The 23,403-nt window shown below is 35.3% G+C and overlaps 1 protein-coding gene across 3 annotated transcripts in view; it reads right to left on the bottom strand.

The window, feature by feature from the left end:
- rb (adaptor related protein complex 3 subunit ruby) overlaps window positions 1-23,403 on the bottom strand; it is a 445,832-nt gene that overhangs the window by 394,711 nt on the left and 27,718 nt on the right. For 2 of the 3 annotated variants that reach the window (XM_090381955.1, XM_090381953.1), the window contains exon 3: window positions 13,857-13,934. In XM_090381955.1, the coding sequence (XP_090238081.1) occupies window positions 13,857-13,934 (78 nt within the window). The remainder of the gene's footprint in view (window positions 1-13,856; window positions 13,935-23,403) is intronic. The other variant, XM_090381954.1, reaches the window with a different exon arrangement.

Raw genomic sequence — 23,403 nt, forward strand, 5'->3', positions numbered from 1 at the left:
TGCCCCCATATCCACTGATTCAGTTACCCACGGAAAAAAAAAAACAAAAAAACTTAACACATACTATATGCATGTCCAATACGATGCTTCCCTTTATTTTTTACGATGTCGATTTTAAATCGAATAGCTTCCCTTTGTCGCATATGGTTTGGTCACCAACATTATAATGGTTCTTTAGAGATTTAACAGATGCACCGTTTTCAAACTTTTGAATAATTTCAAGTTTTTGTTTAATTTTAAAGCACAACTCTTGCGTTTGCACATCACTTTCGCGATTCCTAAACAAAAAAATTCTGACATCCCTGAAATAAATAACAAAACAAAATTTGTCCTTTTCCGGTGCAATGGAACACAACAATTGACGCAACGCACTAAAACAAACTAAACATTTGGTCTCCTTTTTTTTTTTTTTTTTTTTTTTTTTGTTTTGAGCAGGGGTTGCAAGATAATAGGTAGTAGTATAGTAGTGGCATGTGATGCAAGAAAGCAAATGTATGAGCTTATGCAGCATCAGCCAACAAAAAAAAAAAAAAAAAAAATCACCCCATTCTCTCCAAATGCCTGTCCAGTTCCTCCTTAAATTTATTCAACCTATCAACTTCCACAACGACAGATGGAAGTTTGTTCCAGCAATTAACCACCCGCTGGCTAAAGGCAAATTTCCGCACATCCATTCTACATCTGTCTTTTCTTAATTTGAATTTATGCCCCCTTAGGTTCGTAATCTGAACAAGTGGAAGGATCCCATCAGAATTCAGCGTGCTCAACCCATTCAAGGTACACTAATCTCCCAATGACAACTTATAACACCGGTTCTTGTCGATTATTTACAACTTGCAAAATATCTATTTATACCTATTCTAGTTATTACTTGAATTTTATGACTTCTGGTTGATTTCATTTTTTTTTTTTTTTTTTTTAATTTGGAGTCTTGAAGTGTCCCGGTAAATCGAGAGTCTGCTGTACTTTATTATTACCGTATTTAATGTTAGTAATATCTTACTGTGTGTTTAATTTATCAATTAAATTTTATTATACATATGTATGTACAAGAAAATCATGTTAATATGGGGTCAGCAGGTGTTCGCTTATATCCGCAGTTTCAGCCATCCACAATAGGTTTTGGAACGCATCCCCCGCGGACACAGGGGTCTTACTGTATATAATAATAATATTAATAATAACTAGGGGGCTTTGCCCCTTGCTCACTTTGCTCGCCCACGCTTTTCTACATAAAATGTAGAGGTATACGGAGTAAGTCAAATCTTTTCTATGTAAAAGACACCTGTCGAAACGCACTGGTCAATATCTAATCAGTCAATATCTATCTAATATTATGACCTACGTAACTATTTACCTGTGCATTTGTAGTGCACGGCATTCTCAAGGTCGAATAAATATCACAGTAAAACTCCAGAACAGTGTACACCCTCCAACATGGCAGCAAGCAAAACAGCTGGAAAATAGTGATTAACAAGTTGTGACTCCCATATTTTGACAAATGGACACGAACAAAGCAGTGACTGGCAGATGCCACTGCTTTCTCGGCCCACTGTCCTCCTAGGTTCATATACCTAGGGTGTTTTTCTCCACATTTCCTGCTGTTTTTAAATCAGGAACTCGTTTTTCCATTTTAAAACAACTTTTTTTTTTTGGTAGTTGTTGGCACAGTCTTCTGTGGCCATAATGCACCTCCCAAGGTTTTTGCAGTACATTGATCCAAGCCCGAGGCGGGAATCGAACCCGCGACCTTTGGGTTGCCAGGCAGGCACTTTACCCACCTGGCTAGCCCAGTCGGCTTTAAAACAACTGTATGGGGGGATAAAAAGCCTACCTAAGCAAAGCTCTCCCCCCTCCTCGACAACACAAAGCAATCAGAAAAGGGGGGGGTACCTTCACCTGTCAATTATTGCCATCTTCCTCGCTTTCATCGAAGTACCTGCCTGTGTACACTATACTGGACTTCGGCTAATATCACTAAGTAATTATTTACCTACGTTTACATAGGTCACTTAGGAAAAGGCCTTCTTCTTCGAGTTCCATAATACATGAGGAATATTATTGCATCCGAAAAAGCAGGACTAAAATATTTAACTGAAATATTTACAAAATACTAAACTACAATATTTACAAATATACAATATTTATTAATATAAAAAAAAAAAAAAACATTACAATGGAACATCATCAAATTTTAGACAGTGAATCATGTGCACTAGGTTAGTGAACGTTATGGAGACAGTTGTCAATAATTAATTGCATCTATAGTGACGTAATTGCCTCACCCTCTTCTCCCACTGGCTTCGAATAAATATCACTCAGAAGAAAACTTTTTAATGTATAAACAGATAATATCAATGAACAATTCACAGGGACAAAGATTCCACATGAAATCTATATATAGAGACATTAAGTTATATACAAATATTCCAAAATTAATTGTAACAGCTATCAGCAAGTTATACAATTAAACCAGTCAAGTTTAAATGTTCGGTGGTTTACTCCCACAAATATGAAATTTTGGTTAGCATTTATTTACAATTTTAAGTGGATAAATTTGAAGGCTGAATGTTGCCCCCTATAAAATCTGAGCCAGGTGTCTCTACAGCTAATCCTATGCCATGCAACAACAGCCCAATAAAGTTGTAAAAAAGTAACCAAAATTACTGTTCCCTCTCAAGTCCAGGACATTCGGTCACTCTCACTAACCCCCTTGTAATATACACATCAGATTTTTGCCAGAAGAAATAACAAAAGTGCAAATAAGCTTTATAAAAAGCACATTTTAATGATAATTTTAGTGTAAACTTTAGTATAAGTTACTCCTAATCATCAGGTTGCATGTATTAATCAGGTCAATTATGCAAGCAAGTGAACTTAATCTGCATTTGCAAAAAAAAAAAAAAATAATAAATAAATAAAAACATTTGTCTACAATTTACCCATCACTAAAAAGCAACTAACCATCCACTTTCAACTTTGTCGGACTCTATAACACTTTGGGAGACAATTCATTCATTGATCAACAACATGTTGCCCAAAGTGAACTGCATGAGATATAATCCTCTTTTGCTTACCAAAATTTTTAGTGCTCTATTTCTCTAATTTTGCTTTTCAACGTGAATATATCCCCCCCCCCCCCCCATTCAGCTTAGTCCTTTAAGAACCTTAAACACCTCAGTCAGCTCATCCCTGAGGTGTTTCAGTCTTCAGGCTTTACAGTTCACACAGGGACAACCCTTAGTAATCCCAAACAATCCGCCTGCCCATCTCTGAATTCTCACTAGAATGTGGGTTCACCATTATTTTATAAGGAAGAATAATAGCATCCTTCTTCCTGCTAGCAAAGGTCCTATAGATCATTGACAGTTCACCCTGGACTTTCCCCTGATTGCCTGCTTCAAGGAAAATGTCATATCTGCTTATATCATAACCCCTAAATTTTTCTCATCCCGAACAAACATTAATTCCACGTCCCCAGTCTGTAAGTCACCCGAAGTTTCTTTCACTCCTATGCAAAATTTTACAGAATTAAACTTCAACTGCCATTTTACAGAATATATGTGTAGTAACATAGTTTATTTGCTTTGCAGCACTGGTGGGGAGGGTCTCCCCAGTTCCACGTAGTACCTCTGTGATGCATACAGTTAAAACACTGTAAAGGCCAAACTGCATACGTGTAGATGTAGGAGTTTATGCAGTGTAGTGTTGGTCCCTTTTATCCGAGGCCCCTTTATTTCACCTTTAATGAGATTTTCTCGGTTCAGGGTTTACAATACTAAGCAGACACATGAACGTATAACTTCCGTGACCATATCTGAAAATGATATTCTCGCGTCCTTCGACATCGTCTCCCTAAATACAAATGTGCACATCGAAACCATGCTACTGGCTCTTAAAGAACTATTAATTAAAGATGACACTTTGACAAAACATACTGACTTAAACATTAATGACAATTTAGAGCTCACGTCACTGTTACTTAATGCCATGCAATTTAAATTTCAAAATAACATCTATGAACAAATTTTTAGCCTTCCTATGGGCCTCGGTATATCTGCCCCTTTATCCGAAATCTACCTCACTTCTATTGAAGAAAAAATACTTCAACCATTCCCCCCAGGTATTAAATTGTATATGAGATACGCGGATGACTTCCTTTTAATGGGCAACAAAACCACTATCGACACCTTATTTAACACATTTAATACAACAAATGAGAGACTCAAATTTACCCTTGAAGTAGAAACCAATAATAAAATTAATTTTCTAAATCTCACTATACAGTCAGTCCTCGTATAGCACGATAGTTGTGTTCCTAGAAACCCTCGTGCAATGCAAAATCATGCAATATAAACAACAGGCCCTATGGGAAAAATAGGGTTAGGTGCCGACCACCCAAGATTGAACACATATTTGTAACCAAAACATTACCAAACACAATAAATAATCGTAATAAAATACGTAAGTATTTTATTACGATTATTTATTATTATACGTAATAAAATACGTAATACGTAAGTATTTTAATTACTTAAGTATTTTAAGTAATATGTAAGTATTTTAATTACTTAAGTATTTTAAGTAATATGTAAGTATTTTATTATGACTTATGTAATAAAATATTGCTAATGTTTTTGCTTCTATTGTAAGCAAACTTTTTTGTTTGATTTTCTATCCAAACAGATGACAGCCGTTCCATCTCTTCCAATTCTTTGTGTCTTAATCTAATGGATTTTAATTACACTTTGAGTTGTTCCTGCCATGAAAGTTGTTTTTATTTTCTCTGCATTCTTTGTAATTCTCGACGTTGCCTCATTTAGGTCTGTAGCACGTGCAATATCACATGGTCTTTCATTTCGCTCAAAGCGTTTCACAATTTCATATTTTTTCTCTATCGACAGAGGAGGACTGGCCATACGCCAAACCCCGGTGCGCCAGAGGCCAGTGTGATTTTGGCCATAAACCACAGTATGAGGCCACTACAAATTTTCCCGGGTAAGAATTTTTGATCCAGTCCACCTCTGTTTATCGATATTGCTTTTCTTTTTCTCTCTGAATCTGCAGAGTCTTCACCAGGACGCTTCCTTTTCACACCTTTTACTCATTTTTAGGGAATAAAGCACAATTACAAAACGAGGAGGCACACTTGATACACATAAACAAAGCTGTGTGCGTGTAGCAACTGAATAAACAACACCGTAAAGGCAGAGATACACTATTAATACTTCACATTTTACTAAAGCACATTTCTAGGGGTTACTACCATAAAACAATAAAAACAATTTCCAGTTGCATTTCTGCGAGTGGAATCTGTTATAAATTGGTAGTAAACTCAATCTAATTGCATTTGCGATTATACGATAGCTGGAATTGTGTTGGTTTTTACGTTATTATGGTGAAATGTGTTTTCCCTTCACTGATATAAAAAACAAATACACATTTTCAGAATCTTCTCTTCATTCCTATCGTGTTGCGTTCAGTTGTTGTGATTCCGCGTTCGACTGCCATTTCTTGTAAACACAAAGGTGAATCGTGCATAAGCGAATTCGGTTCGTGTTATATAAGATATCGTTCCCCTATTTATAAATCGTGTATGATCGAATTCGTGTAGTGCAAACACGTATTATATGAGGACTGACTGTATACAAAATCGGTACAATTTTAGGCACCAAAATATACAGAAAGAACACACATACAGGTAAGTTCTTACATTACTACTCATACCATCCTCTATGCATCAAAAGAGCATTTCTTTATAATCAGATATATAACACTATCAAATATAGTCACACACAAACAGACCTATCCGTAGAATTGCAATACTTCACCAAAAAATTTATCGACAGGAAATACCCATTACAACTAATAAAAGAAACCATTACTAAAGTCCATAATAGTACTAATACACCACCAAATATGGATGATGCGGAAAGGTCAGGGAATGACCACCGCATATCCCGGAGCAATATGGCCTTAGTTGCTAATGCTCCTAAAAACCAAATAACTAACTAACTAACTAGTACTAATAACCCTAGCAACATTAATAAACACGTGAATAAGATACACAAATCCCTTATCGCCCTCCCATACCGTCAAAAATATGCTTGATGACTTCAACAGGTTTTTAAGAATACAGATATCAAATTAATATTTACATCTTATAATAAATTAAGTCCTAAATTTAATTCATACAAGGCAACATATGAATATGGGACACAGGATTATAATAACACTATATATTTGATTAGATGTCAATCAGATTGTCAAGCATGTTACATAGGTAGTTCAACAGCTAAATCTGGGACTTCAAAAATTTCTAACACACGTGCGTACTACCACTTTAATAGCTTCAAATCTAATTTATCAGGTAGAGAACTAACACAACATGTTCAATCTTATAATCATAACCCACTCATCGATTCAGCTATTACAGCAATTAAACTAAATTCCAGTTATAAAATTCTTCAAAATGAAGCCCTTGTCATTGAGTGGTTTAAGTGCCACACATCGTTCAACATATTAAACAAAAAGATTCCAACCAACTTCTCCCCTATTTGGAATTTAGCACATATAAAGTTTCCACGTGCACTGAAATGCATTTCGGGAACTTAACCAGTACATAACACTTCGCGCGTTCTTCTCTTCCCACTACAGCTAACTGAAGAAGTTTTCAAAAGTTGCTCATGCACGGCTATTAGCTTTTTATCTTACTTTAATTTATTTTAATATATAATTTCAGGTAGACAACTATAGAATGGAAGGTGCGCTTTCCTTTCTTAGGCAAATTTTTAAAACTCATAATTAAGTAATTTTTAAATTTATAATTCTTTAAGTTTTTAAAATTTCATAACTACTATGTACACGTTGAAACTTTCACCAAACTAAGCGGATAACTAAGAGGTGAGTGCTGAAAATTAAGCTAAGCTATATCTACGATCTAGTCATTACATCACAGCACATAAGAACTCCTTAATATATCATCAGTAAACGAGGAAGATGAAAAGTTGGTTCTGTGATTTTGAAGTTGGACAGTAAATGGATGTTGGCTTGTAGCGGCACATGTTCAGACTGTTTTGAAAGAGAGAGCAGTAATTATAGAAGCCAATTCAGAAGAACAGTGCCCATTGTAGAAAAGGTATGCAGCAGAAACGGTATGACTATGAGACAGAGTGGAGAGACTCTATTAGAGAGGATTCATTAATTAACCTAACTGCCCTCTTCTGAATGAAATCTAGAAGCCTGACAGAGGTTTTGGGGAATACTGCTCCAGATGTGGAAGCAATATTCCATGATAGGGTGGATTTGCAACTTGTACACAGTAAACAGCTGTTTGGAAGAAAAGTAATGCTGAGAGCGAAAGAGAAAACCAGTTTTTTAGATGCAGAGGAAGCAATATTTGTAATGTGCTTGTGCCAAAAGAGATTAGAAGTCAGAGTAATCCCCAAAAGAGATATATCATTTTGCCTAGAAATTGGAGTGTCACCAAAGATAAGCATAGGAGCAGAACAATCCTTTTTGCAAGATATAAGACAAGACTGAGTTTTAGAATTGAAATCAACTAAGTTGGCTTTGCCCCACTGGAGATCAGCATTTAAGGAATTGGTAGAGGATATTCGAGAAGTTGAAGCTGATTGAGCAGGACAAGGTTTCTCAAAATGGAAAGTGGAATGCAATGTGCTATCGTCAACAAAACTATGAGCAGGATTTCCAGTCAATGGAAGGTCATTAATATACAAGAGGAAAAGAGTGGGGGAAAGAACTTAACCTTGGGGGACACCGACATTAGTGGAGAGGTTAGAAGACAGAGAGCCATCTACCATCACCCTCAGTGAGTGACCAGAGAGAAAACTGGATAACCAATTACAAAAAACAGTTTGTAAACCATAAGATTGAAGCTTGTTTAGAAGACCTTTATGCCAACCACGATTGAAAGCCTTTGAGATGTCAAGTGCAACTGCTTGTGTTTCCCCGAACTTTTCCATTGAATCTGTCCATAAATGGGTAACATAAGCCAGAATATCACCAGTGGATTGGCACTAATGGAATTCTTACTGGCGATCGTTGATCAGAGGGAAAGTTTCTAGGTAGTTTAAGGATTGGCGGTTAATTGATTTCTCCATTACTTTAGAAAGAGTAGAAGTAATTGTAATGGGACGATAATTGTATGGGAGGGATTTGTCACCCTTTTTAGGAACTGGCTGGATATGAGCAAATTTCCAAGCAGAAGGAAAAACACCTTTTGAACAAGAAAGTGAAAAAAGGTGGCAAAGAACAGGAGTAAGTTCAGAAGCACAGGTTTGGAGAACAAGTGGAGAAATACCATCAGGACCTGGCGCTTTCTTAGTATCACGATTCGTCAAAATCCTTCTGACATCCTTTTGATGGAAGACCACAGGAGGCACTGAATGGAGTGTGTTGGAAATGGTGGGAGGTGTTTTACCAAGATCATTAATACACGAGTTGGAAGAAAAATGGGATGCTAGCAGGTCAGCTTTATCCTTGGCTGAAGTGACAACAGAATCATCTGGTTTTGACAGAGGTGGGAGCAGAGATGGGCAAAAGTTTCAGCCAACAGCTTTGCCAAGAGTAGGAGGGAATCACCAAACAGAGAAGAATGATGATATCCAGCTCAGGACCCTGGGTGTGCCAAGCCCATATTCACCAGTGTGAGCAACAGGGGAGAATGGAAGGGGACAGAATAAACAAGAGGTGGATGAAAGGAGGCAGCCACAAAAAAAACCTTTAGTTTAGGAAACTAAATCTATTAGAAGGGATAAAGGACTAAGACGTGTTTAGAGAACCGACAGAGTTAACAGCTAATTGCAGGGAAAAAAAATTTAATTTTATAAATCTTATTCATCTTATAAATAAAAGAATTAGAAATTAATTCTAGGGTAATTAAAAAGTTAAGTTCAGCTATGTTGAGCTAAGTGAAGTAATAAGTTACAATGGGTAAATTAAAAAAAAAAAGTTAATTTATCTGTTACTAAGTAACATTTAAATTTTTGTTAAACCCTATTAATTCAGTTAAGTTAAGTACAAAGACTAAAGCGTTTAGGGCATAAGCCTCAAGCTATGGAGGAGTCTAGATATGTATAAATATAGTGCAAGCGCATCAGAAATACATAGCTGTATCTGAATAAATCAGAATATTAGTAAAATGGCATGGTTTTAGGTTATATCTCATATTGTGAATACCTTCACAATGAGTTGCCATGATATTGCACTACTTCGAATAAGTAACACTTCACCTAAGGACAAGACTAATGTTACTTATTCTCAGATGGATATCACCACCCAGACGGCACCATTTCAGGGCTATTTTGTATATGTATGGGATAATAACTCGAATATCCACTTGTCCCTAAAAGAAAAGCAAAAAAAGGTAGCAGGAAAGTAATAGTAGGAGTGGAAGAGGAAAAGAAATGGTGTAGAAGAATGAAAGGGACAGTAACTCCTTCAACTCACACCACTCAAAAATTCATAAACTCCTCGAATAGGCAATGCTCCCCCAGTGGGGAAAAATGTTGTTACCTATTTTTGGAAACTCTGGACATCATCAAGCTCCCCCTGGTGCCATTTCAGGGCTATTTGGCTCTTCTTCAGTGGGTGGGTAGGTACCCGACCGTTTCAGGGCTATTTAGCCCTTCTTTGGTGGGTGGGTGGGTAGGTACCCAAGTGATGCAATGATGGCAAAACAGTTATGAAGTATAACTCTGCAATATGAGAGATGACTGATGGTGTATCATGTATTTAGACTCTAAAGCGTTTAGGGCATAGCTTGAGGCTTATGCCCTAAACACTTTAGGGTATAATTGCGGAGTTATACTTCATAACTGTTTTGCCATCATTGCATCACTCGGGTACCTACCCACCCACCGAAGAAGGGCCAAACAGCCCTGAAACGGTGCCGTCTGGGTGGTGGTACCCATCTAAGAATAAGTAACATTAGTCTTCTCCTTAGGTGAAGCGTTACTTATTCGAAGTAGTGCAATATCATGGCAACTCCTTGTGAAGGTATTCACAATATGAGATATAACCTAAAACAATGCCGTTTTACTAATATTCTGATTTATTCAGATATAGCTATGTATTTCTGACGCGCTTGCACTATATTTATACATAGTTAAGTACAAAGTTAATAATTAAGTCAAAAATAACTAAATAAATAAAATAGAGAAGACAGTGGGTGGGAATCACTAATTCAAGGTAGCTTACTGATTTATTAGTCAATTTAATATGCTTTGCCTATATAAAAAGCCTTGGGGGGGGGAAGAATAATACTTTTTTTTTTTTTTTTTTTACTATTACAGGTGATTCTGGTTATTTGGAACACATTTAACCCCAGGCTCACATTTGGTGAGTATGGGCATGGCAACCCAGGGTCCTGAGCTGGATAATCCTCATTCTTCTTTTTCTTGGTGATTCCCTTTTACTTCTCTCTCTCTCTCTCTCTCTCTCTCTCTCTCTCTCTCTCAGGGTAATTCAGAATTTTTTTTTTTCTCTGGTGTAGCATAAATCTCAGGCTTCCTTGCACCATACGGCTAATAATAATAACAACAACAACATTGGGACTAGTGCATTTTTGTCCAATTAAGTGGCTGCCCCAATTATGCGAAGTTTTATTTAAATAGTTAAAAATACAGTGGAACCCCGCTTTACGATTGATTTTCTGCACAATCAAATCACGTTACGATGGACTCACCATAGTAAAGTACCATTCACTATACAATATGTAGTAAGTACCAGTCATTATGATGATGTTTGTGAATTGAATTTTAATTCTATTAAACAGTAATTCTAATAAGCGAAATTAGGAAGAATATTATCCACAGGTTATAAAAGTAAAGATATAAAGCACAGATTTACACTTATTACCTTACCAATTAAAAAATTAAATGATAAGTGAAAATCGGAAGAATATTTTCCACAGGTTAGCAAAATAAAAATAAATTTACACTTACATGCATAGCTTAATTAATATGTGCTGTACTATGTACATACTAACTAGCTGATATTTGTGTTCACTAACATTTGTGGGTGGGGGTTAAAATTTAAAACAGTAAAAAAGATAAGCAATTAATAACAAAGAATAAGGCACAAACAAATTGCAAGTGAGAACGGAATAGCAAGTTACGAAACTTAAAAAATAGGAATGAAGGGAAGATTCCGAAAATTTATTTTTTTTATGATTGAAGATTTCATGGAAGTGTAAACACATTTCACCATAATAACCCACAGAATTCCAGCTGTCAGTATTATTGTAAATTCAATAAGATCGAGTTTACTATCCGTTTATAATAGACTGCAGTAACAGAAAAGCCCAATAAACAGGGGACTGCTAATTGTTTTATGGTTGTGACCTCCAGAAATCCGACCGAACCACATGGCATGATCGGAGACAATCATAGGGTTATCTCGAATGCTGCAGTCTCCTGCCCCGATTAAACAGCATGTTGTCCCAATTAAGCAAAGTAAACCTCTGTTCTTTAAGATTCATCCCAAATAAACAGCTGCCCAAATAACTGGAATCCACTGTACTATAACAATAAAAATAAAAGTCAAAAATAGCTAAATAAATAATATACTAATAGTAATAGCCAAATAGTGCAAGTAAGCCACAGGCTTTTGTTGACTGGCAAAAAAACCCAACTAAGTAGATAAGAAAACACATTATATGCTTCCCTAATCACACAGGTAAGTATCCAGTAGACCTTTGAATTTATTCAAACTGTCAGCCTCTCATGCTCCCAAGTCTCTTCTGGAATTATTTAGAACAGGAATTATTTAGTGAGTGGGAATCACTAATTCCAGGTAGCTTACTGATTTCTCAGTCAATTTAATCAAGTTCTAATATGCTTATCTTATATAAAAAGGCTAGGGGGGGTTCCCTTCAGGGTGATTGCAATTTATCAATATGTAGGAAGATCCCCAGTGTCCCTCTGTGCCTGGGCAGTTCTCTGGCTATTATTTCAATCTTTGATAGCTCCATGGACACAAAAGTTAAAAAAATGTCTGTAGCTGTCTTTGCTGGTTAGAAATAGGTATTCTTCACCCTTTGGTAGGGGACAGTCTTTGTGATCAGTTGAATCCTGGCTAGTTCATAGTTCATACAATAGTACAGGATATGCTCCCAAGTCACTCCTTCCTGCATAAGCAGTTGGGGTGTTGAGCTAATTGAAGGGAGTGAAATTTGTTGCTGAATGGTCCATGTCTTGTTGATCATATAAGTTATTGCAAGGCCAGGGACAAACCATGGGTATTTATTATTATTAACTCTATATACATTAAAAAAGTTTTCCTCCTAGCGATATTTATTCAAGCCAATGGGAGAAGAGGACAGAGCAATTACGTCACTACAAATGCACAGGTAAATAATTACCTAGGTCATAACATGATTAGATTTCGATCAGTGTATTATAATGTTAGTATAATTTATTATTATACAAATAATAACATTATACAATACAAAACTATAAAAATATTTACAAAAAACTAAAATATTTACAAAATATTAAACTATTTACAATCATATCTCTACTACATCGGGATGATGGGTCCCTTCATCGGTTGAAATTAATATACAAAAAACGTTACAATGGAACAACAAATGATGCCGGGTGTGGTCAGGTATTAGACAGTGAAGCATGTGCACGAGTTTGGTGAATTAAATGGAAGGACCACAAATGGATTACTGGCCAGAATCAGACACTTGCTGTTTACAATGTAGAGTGCATACGTGGGACACATGCCAACATTCATCACATTGCAAGGAAAATGCCTCCATAACATTCACCAACCTCGTGCACATGCTTCACTGTCTAGTATAAATAGTCTAATAACAGTGAAGCACCTGTATTGTCAGCTGATGAAGGGACCTCCTTCATACATAATTCCTGAAAATTACAGTCTACAGAAATTCAAGTCTAATGTCAACAAATATCTTCTTTCATCTTAACATTCAACCCATGCACAGTACTAGGAACTATAGGCTCTAATACCTCTCATGCTTGGGGTTTTCATTTAAAAAAATAATAATAAAGCTTTGTATTCCCATCATCTTTTCTGAGGAAGAAAACATAATCACAGAAAACTGGAAATGCTACTACAACTGACAATAAAAACCAAAGCCACACAGATAATTTATTCACATAGTCTGTAATCTGAAATAATTATGAGCAGAGCCACTTAACAGAAGCTTTAAAACTCATATCAATATATTCAACATGTTTACAATTTAAAAAAATACTGAAAATTGACTGAAATCTAAAGTAAAATAATCTTTCTGTAAAATTCTAAAAGATATGACTAGGAGAAATCTCACAAAGCTAGAAAAGTCAGTGAGTATACAACACATTGAGTTTTATGGTTAGTTTGTAGCATGTTAAAAAGAGTTTGAGTGAAAACAATAGGTCTATGCCTATGCTTGAGTGACTAATTCAGCCCATCCCTAACAAAATAAATGAAATGCAAGGGTGAGTCAATAAATATCACACTATAAGTTGTAAACAATTTATTATCTGAGATATTGTAACCATACTTCACATACATAAAATTCAATCTTTCAACTTTGTAGGATGACAAGAGTTTTCTATGGACAGAGTGGCCAGCTGATCACTCAATTTGAACAGGACCTCCAGCACAAACAGTTGCCAGAAACAGCTGTCATTTTGTCCATCCATCATATCTTCAGATCCAAAAATACCACGAGAGAACTTATATTAGGTGTGTTAATGGGTAATTGATAGTACATCATAAATTCTTTCCCCCTCTTCCTTATACACTTGCCTGTACGAGTAATTGTGCATTACTTACTGACCCGCCCCTGTACATTATTTCGTAATCAAACTTACCTCAATATTTTTTGAAACAACATTTTTAACAACAGCAGGAAAAAGGTCTGATGCACTTTTGCCTTTAGCAATCATCTGCTGAAACAAAAGATAATGTCAGTAGTTAATTACACTGCCTTACTTGTCTTGGTAATTTGCTATACAATAAGAAGTTAATAATAATTTTTATGATATATGAACCACATATCAATTTTTAATATTGAACATTTATAGTAAACAAACTATGTTAATGGTTTAACATTATCTTTATATATATATATATATATATATATATATATATATATATATATATATATATATCAGAGTTTCCATTCTTTCTTCTTCAAAAGATTTATATTCAGGTTATAAAAAAATCTTGTTAATTCAACATCCAATACTCCAAAGTAAAATAAATTCTAAAATCTATACTTCTAATCTCTGTAACTTACATTATGCCTCTTTCATCAGTATATTTATTCTGAAATACAAACTTTTAATTCACACACAATACTTAAATTTCATGGAAAATTTAATAAATTTAAGCATATCTGACAAACTGATTACGTCATTTAAAATTCACATTTACAGTCATTTGTATACACACCCTCTAATTGAGTCTGCAACCTTTCTTCTAATTTATTAGTTCTAAAACCCTACAAAATGAATGCATTTTTGTTATCTGTTTAGAATAACCAGTGGCATCAATTTTTTTTCTTTAATGGATATCCTCAACTCCCTTACTTATGAATTTGTGTGTGCTAACAGTGGCTTGTTTATTCTTTAGAATAAAAGTTATTCATATTTTTACTGCTCACATTCATAACACTATATTTTTTCCAATAGGGCTTATATAGAAGCCCCATAGAAAAAAATTTACCAAAATATGAAAAGCATCTCGGTTTACACTGAGATGCTTTTCATATTTTTTATTTTTACCCCTCTATGCTTCCTTAAGAAAAAAAGCCTCCCAAGGTATTATTATGTAAGCATAAATATTTATTACAATATTTTTATAATTGTTTTTCATATTTTTTACTTTGCTGGGGGTCCTGGCATGGCTCAGTCAGTTAATAATGCAATTCTACCCTCTAATTTTGGTTGCCCTAATTGTAAAATATGCTGATATTCTCCATATATATAACATAAATAAAAATAATAATGTGTAATGACAAAACTGAAAGAAAAAATTAATTTATTAAACTGGATTATGGATCCAGGGCACTACTAGTTATAGCAGAAATACCCGCAACCATAATGAAATATAGACAAATGTATATGATCAGTGTATTGGGTAGGAGTACTGACCTGTCAAGTGTAATTATAATGGAATAAATTGAGAATTCCTGCAAAGTAAAAGCAGATTACTTGAAATTAAATAAAATTAAGATTAACATAAAAATAATAAAATAGTACTGCAAAACAATTTTCCTTCTTGAAGCTGACAATGCTTTTCGACCGTATGTCGTAATCACAGGAATGAAAATTACCGAAGAGTGGTGAGCATGGAACTTAAATAGGGATTATTTGCCTTCGCACATGCACGTAAAGGACCACGAGTCGGAAATTAAATATGGCCAGCAAACATGATTTGTGACGTGAAGCACAGGCCTCAGAAATAAAAAACACACACGTTAACAAATTGAATACATTATCGGGAGAGTCAAGACATGTTCACACGAGTTCTAACACAGTGTCGCGAGCTTGCGGCCAAATGCATATAAGTTGTGTGACGATCCCCCCCACCACATATACATAATGGTCTACCGCAGAATACTTCAGCTAGTTCCCGAACACCCCCCCACCCAACATTCAACGAACTGACATATCAACAGGTTACAAATCTTTCCTTGTATATGCCATCGCAGGACCAGATTTCACTTTTACAAAAAGGATTAAATTACAATTTACCACCTCGAAAACTACCTAAAAAACAGTGCATAATTGATATTGAATTTGGACTTCGTAACGTTCCACAAAAAGATTTATTTATTCAACAAGTTAATCAGGTGATGAATAACGTAAAAGAAACGCGACTGCCTAAATTGAATATACATGACAGTTCAGCTTTACGTGAACTTCGGGAAAATAAAGACATTATTATTCAGAGAGCTGACAAAGGAGATACAATGGATACTCAATAAACCTGATTATATTAATAAGTTAGAGTCAGTTGTATCAGATACCTCCACTTATCTTGAACTAGACCCGGCACTATTTACCAATTTGGTCAAACAATACAATAAAATGTTAACCACGTATCGAAAAAACAACTACATTACTATGGCTCAGTTTAAGGAATTGAAGGCCAGAACATATTCCTGCACTATTTGGTCAGGTAAAATTACATAAGACTGGCTTTCCTATTCGGCCTATTGTTTCCTACAGAAACTCGGCATTTTCATCCTTGGCCACACATGTATATAGCATTATAAAACCCTTTAGACAGGCAATATAATTTGGGATTAAGAACTACGACACACTATTTAATAACCTTAAGGACTGTAGACTTGGTGGTAATGATAATTTATTCTCACTAGATGTTACCTCGTTATATACGAATGTAAACATTGAATACACACTAGATATTCTTTGGGATATGTTAAATAATAACTCGATACCAATTAATTATACGAAACTTCCTATTAAGGAAATTTTTCACTTAATTAAACTCTTAGTTGAAGCCAACTATATCACCTTTCGAGACAAAGTATGCAAACAAATTTTGGTTTGCCAATGGGATTAAGCCTGAGCGGCCTACTATCGGAGATCTACCTCTCAACGATTGAATATACATTTGATGCCTTTTCTACTCCGTATCACATACTATGGGAGGTAATTAGACTATGTTCTAATTACCGATCATTACCGATAGTAGCACTATCCAAGACATTTTAGATTCATTTAATAATATTCATTCTAGACTCAAAGTTACATTGGAGAGGGAGAATACGAATACTAGGTCATTAAATTTTCTAAATTTCACGCTTACTCGGGACGCAAATAAAATCCAATTTAACATCTATCGTAAACCTACAAACACTGGTATGCTTCTGCATTATAACAGCTATCACCCGTTCACCTACAAAAGACCAATTATCTTTAATCAATTTCTCAATGCTTATAAATATTCAATGACAGAATCTGCTTTGGGCTCAGAAATACAAATATTAACCAGCAGATTCTTAAACAGGGGTTACCCACTTGCTACAATAGACAAAATTAGGGTACAAGCTAAGGAAAGAATACAAAAAAAATACACCAACAAACAATAGTAATATCAAAAAATACTTTATTTCTGTCTCATATGTTGAACAGTGGTACAAACAACTTAACAGATTCTTTAAAGATACAAATTTAAAATTGTACCATGCCAATACAGAAATTACACACTATACTGAATAATCACTCAGCCCTTTCCTCGTTCACAACACAAATAAATGACCTAGTATACAACATTTCTTGCAGTGATTGCGACTCATCTTATCAGGGTTCTATGCAGTTTCCTCTGAATTTTCGTGTTAATCAACACGAGGCCTCAGTTCCTGCTTCTCATTCAGCAGCATCAGAATTAGCCTTTCATGCTAATTCTGGACATATTATCTAGATGTTCTAGGGGCAGAAACGTTTCAAGTGAGCGGGTAGCTAATGCCAGGGAAGAGAGCCTAAAAAACTTCAAGGATTGTTAAATATACAAGAACAGTAAGTCTTAATTGTTTATATAGTAATGTTAGAAGTGTCATCAATAAAATAAGCGAATTCAAACTGCTGGTTAAAACAAGTAATGTTGACATGATAGGGCTTACAGAGAAGTGGTGCCACCCAGAAACTGGGGATGATGAGTTTCAGTACGGCTTGTATAATGTATTTAGGAAGGATAGGGTAGGGTAGATAGAAGGGGTGGTAGGGTAATGCTTCTTATCAGAAGCAGCCCGAGTGCGACGATAGCTTTCCCGGATTCAGATGTTTCACGTGCTAATATAGAATCTGTATGGTGTGAGATAGTTGGAAACAAAGGTATAATGCAAGTAGGAGTGATCTACAGACCAGGTGATTGTGAAGATTATGATGAAAGCCTCTACATGCAAATGGAATAGGCAAGTAAGCGTCAATGTCTTATTATGGGTGATTTCAATTTGCCTCTAATTGATTGGAGTAAATGGGAAGGAAACTCGACATGGGGAACAAAATTTTTAAATCAACTAGATGACTGTTATTTGTATCAACATGTCAGGGAAAGTACTAGAGAAAAGAATATCCTAGACCTCAACATCACCTATGAATCAGATGACATTACAGGGCTGACAGTAGAGGAACCAATAGCAGGAAGTGATCACAGAGTTCTACGGTGGATGATGAGAGAGGTAGCAGCAGTAGTAAAAGGAAAAGGAATGGGTTTTAATTTCAGAAAAGGAAATTACGATGCCCTTAAGGTGCTACATGGCCTCTATTAACTGGGTAGATATCGCACAGAGAATGAATACAATTGAACTGTGGTATGCTTTTAAAACATTAATCACAGATGCCTTGAATGAGTATTTACCATTAAAAAAATACTGCGTGAGGAGGGTTCCAAGTTGGATGACTAGTGAAGTTGCCACATTACTTGAGCAGAAAAAGGTGGCATGGAAAGGTTACAGAGCAATAAAAAGTACTGAAGCCTATAACAGCTACAAGATGATCTGTAATAGAGCCACAGAAAAGGTTCGACAGGCAAAGGCAGTTTATGAGAAATCACTAGCAAACAGAGCAAAGAGCAAATAAGGAATTCTTCACATATATAAATGCCAAGAAGAGCAGGATAAATCAGATCGGACTTTTACGTAAGGGAAAGGGGATAGTATTAAATATACCAGCTTCTGTTGCAGATGAACTCAATTATTTTGCATCGATATTTACAAATTAAAAACCTTTTGTGGCAATGGTAAATTGTGGGAGCGAAGTTGAAAAATATGTAATTAATGATATTGAAAATTCGCAAGATTATTCAATGAAAAAACTTTCGAGCCTACAGGCAAGTAAGGCTCCCGGAGTTGATGGAATATACACTATAATCTTAAGGGAGACGGCAAGTGAGTGCATTGAACCATTGAGGCTAATTATGCAAGCATCACTAGACTCTGGGGAGATTCCCTTGGATTGGAAAAGTGCCAATGTATCTCCCATACATAAGGGTGGCACTAAGAGTGAAGTGGGTAATTATCGACCTGTCAGTCTGACTTCAGTGGGAAAATCATAGAGGCAATGATCAAAGGTGGAATTCAGGATCATTTGGATCAAATTGAAATTCTCAAGGATACTCAGCATTGTTTTGTAAAGGGAAAATCATGTTTAACAAATTTCGCGCTATATTGAAAGGGTCACTCACGAGCTGGATTTAGGGAATAATTTCGACATTGTTTATTTAGATTTCAGCAAAGCTTTTGACTCAGTCCCACATGAGCAGTTGCTTTATAAGCTGGAACAGGTTGGAATCGCTGGGAAAATCCTTAGATGGATAGCAGGATGGTTCAGGGCAGGAGGCAGAGGGTTGTGATAAATGGCTATTCCTCAGGTTGGGTTGATGTAAGAAGTAGGGTTCCCCTAGGATCAGTATTAGGACCACTGTTGTTTTTAATTTTCGTAAACGACATCGATGAAGGGATAGAGGGTGTGATGTCTAAATTTGCAGATGATGTTAAAATTGGTAGAGTAGTTAATGATCACTATCAAGCTGAGCTTCTTCAGAGAGACCTAGATAGACTTCAGGAATTGTCAGAAAAATGGCAGCTATGCTTTAATCCAACAAAGTGTAAGGTATTACACTTTGTTGGATTAATCCCAAAATAACTTATTCACTTGGTGGAGTTCAACTAAACCCAGTACTGGAGGAAAGGGATTTGGGTGTTACGATATGGTGAGACATGAAATTCTCTGAGCATTGTAAACAGGTTGCAAGGAAGGCCCATGGTGTCCTATCAATGATCTATCAAACTTTTGCAAGTAGAGATAGGGACATGATAATCCCATTATATAAGGCTTTTGTTAGACCACACTTGAAATACTGTGTTCAAGTATGGAGTCCGCACCTAAAGAAAGACATAGAGCTTCTTGAAAGGGTGGAAAGATGGGTAACTCGCCTGGTGAGATCGGCAAAACGGCATCCTTATGAAGAAAGACTTCGAATATGTGGGTTGCAGAGTTTGGAAACCAGACACCTTAGAGGAGATTTGATTGAGGTGTTTAAGGCTCTGAGAGGCATTAGTAAAATGAATGAGGGCGAAATTTTCAAGATTATAAATGATGCTAGAACTAGGGACATAAATTCAAGTTACGGGGAGAAATGTTTAGATTGGACTGCAGGAAGTTTTATTTTAGCCAGCAAGTTATAAATTACTGGCATAAGTTGCCTACGTGGGTGGTAGAGGCTGACAGTTTGGGGAAATTCAACGGTCATCTGGATAGTACCTTCGGGTGAGGGAAGCGCATAGGATGATAGGTTTAATTTCCTTTTCTTTTATTAATTATTATTATTTATTTATATTTTATTTATTATTATTTTTTTTATCATTGTTTTATTCGGGTTTTTTTTTTTTTTTTTTTGGCTGGTGCAGCATAAGCCATAGGCTTTCTTGCACCATGTGGCCATTACTAATACTAATGCTGTTACTGAAAAACATACTTTTTATTTAACGAGGCCAAAATACTTAAGTGTCCAAAGTAATTATACAACACTAATTGCAGAAACCATCGAAATTAAATTACACAAGAATTCTGTTAACGTTCACCGGCTATATCTAATCTCCGACTTCTGGTCCTTTACATGCATGCACGAAGACAAATAATCCCTATTTAAGTTCCATGCTCACCCCGATTCGGTAATTTTCATTGCTGTGATCATGACATGCGGTCGAAAAGCATTGTCAGTGTTAGGAAGGAAAATTGTTTTACATTTTTTTTCTTTAAATTAATTTTTTACTTAATTTTTAATTGCGTTAAACTAATTTTTAATTGTGTTCGTTTGATTTTTAATTACTGTTAATTATTTCTTATTGTAATGTAAGATTTAATTTTTTTTTTAATTGTTTTCATTTTAATTTCTGGAGAGTATTTCATCTGCAATGCTACTAAATAACACTGACTCAAATCTTTAAAATGCCTTTATTATGATAATATAAAATAAAATACATGCGTACTGATCGTATAACTGTATATTAAAATATTAAAACAAAATGAAATAAAATAAAATAAATGTTACATAACAAGAATAAAATACAATAAAATATATAAAATTAAAAGCGATATATAAAATTAAAAGTGGTTCTAGTGATTTTGTTTAAAATCACTAGAACTACCAACACAGGAGCTTTCGGCAGCAGCGGCCACCTTCATCAGCTATAGTGGTTGCAGGATGGCCGACAATCTATATGTACCACATACATCTCAGCAGGTCTGCGACATGAACTATGGTGTCTGTAGAGTATCATATGGAAGTGTTCTACATATCATATTGAGATAAACTTCTCTTATTCTTTTACAAATTCAAAAATAAATAAAAGCAAAATGCAGAATTATGCTAAAATAACACCGATTAAATCCTGTAAAGGAAAACTGAATGAAAGTTCGTATTAAATTTTTTTTAATGAAGGCAAATTTCCCAGTTTGAAATTTAAACAAAGTAAAAGAAAGAGTAATTTTAAGATGAAAGAATAAAGTCGGGTTATGACAATTTACTGTAGGATCAGACAGGAGTCAGTGAAATTAGCTGATTGTAGTGAACGCAGGGCTGTATCGGAGACCAAAGAAGTTAGCCAATAGTTCTCTGTATATTTATATCAGTTGAAATAACCCAGAGAGTGTGTGTGTGTGTATGGGGGGGGAGGTGTGAATTGGTCAAAGTGAAAGGAGCCCATGTGATGAGGAAGTAAGCAATTAAATAAATGAGGCAAATGCGCCAGTAAAGGGAGAATCAAAGACTAACAAGGTAGTGTTGAAAAGACACTAAACTTTAAGACGAAAAAAGAAGCAACAGCAGAAGAACAGCATCTCGATATCACTTTCGGCCAGCCTAATCATGCACAAGAAATAAGTTGTAGAATTTGAGAACAGCTGACAGTAAATGGAAGAAGGGGAATATAGTTGTGCTTGGGCTTTCCGGGATTGCGTAACCTGTACCAAAGTCAATCCCTGGGCGGAGGACTGGGCATATGCCTCGTGTTTAAGTCAGTAATGGTAGTGTTATTACAAATACTGGTCTGAACAATGTCAGAGAAGAAATATAAAAATGAAAATAAAAATAATAATAAAGATGACAAAACAGTAAGCAGGGCATAACAAAACATAGTAACCCCTTAGTTAGCCAATCCATGGGCACAAGTTTTCTACACCGTGAGACACAACAGAGGCTAGGGGATTTATGTTAATCTTAATTTTATTTAATTTCAGGTAATCTGCTTTTACTTTGCAGGCATTCTCAATTTATTCCATTGTAATTACACTTGCCAGGTCAGCACCCCTACCCAATACACTGATCATATACATTTGTCTATATATATATATATATATATATATATATATATATATATATATATTCGGGAGGAAAACAATCTATGTAACTTTCATTATGCCTCTGAAGGATCAAAAGAATTTTCTATTCACTCAAGTAATGAAGAAGAGTTAGAAGCTGAGAAACATTCCACCAGAAGTTAAATCTACTGGGGGGGGGGGGGAAATAAGTTTTAATTTATTATGGAAAGACGCTGACAGTGCCATCTCTACCCTCATCCCCCCCCCCCGCTTCAAAACAGTGTAATTTAGTTTGCAGAATCGGATCATTGGTAACAATAGCAATATGACACTACTGATTAATCAAGGCTACTATTGTATTTTCAGTTGCACTTTGGTTGACTTCTGCTGCATCCAACAATTCTTGTCTGCAATGTCAGACTACGAAGAAATTTCAGGCGGATTCTGAGAAGTTAAGATGACTTTAAAATATTTTTAATATATATTTTAATGATTAAAATCTGTTAAAATTTTCAATATATATTTAATTATTAATACAATAGGAACCTAAAAAAATTGGGCATTCAAAAATCCGGCACTTGTGAATATTTCTCATAATATATCTCAAAAGGCAGAGGAGAAAATAAGCTAGCCGAGCTTAAAAAAAAAAAAAAAACTCACCACAGGTGAAGGATTTATGCACTATGTTCCATTAATACTTTCCATACACCAATTTTTTCCTGTTTCACATATAATATTCCCTAGATTGTACATCACTGTTATGATGTATTTTCAATGCATAAAATTATTTATTTTGCAAGACATTCAATACTATAATACTTATAGTATAACGCTTAATGGTACAGGGGTTTAATTTATTTTTTTTTAGTTTTTAAGGTGATTCAATTGCCGAATTTATATCACACCATTTATACCTCACATTAAAAAATACTAGACAATTGCAACACCAATACCAGAGGCAGCATTCAAACCTGTCACCTTCATTTCTTAGGCAAATATATTACCCACTGGACCAGTCCAGAAATACAGGTAAGGATTTTGGATAATGCTGGTGACAATCATTCTG

Source organism: Mastigoproctus giganteus, chromosome 9 (assembly GCF_048544385.1).
Source record: "Mastigoproctus giganteus isolate SK-2022 chromosome 9, ASM4854438v1, whole genome shotgun sequence".
Lineage (NCBI taxonomy): Eukaryota > Metazoa > Arthropoda > Arachnida > Uropygi > Thelyphonidae > Mastigoproctus > Mastigoproctus giganteus.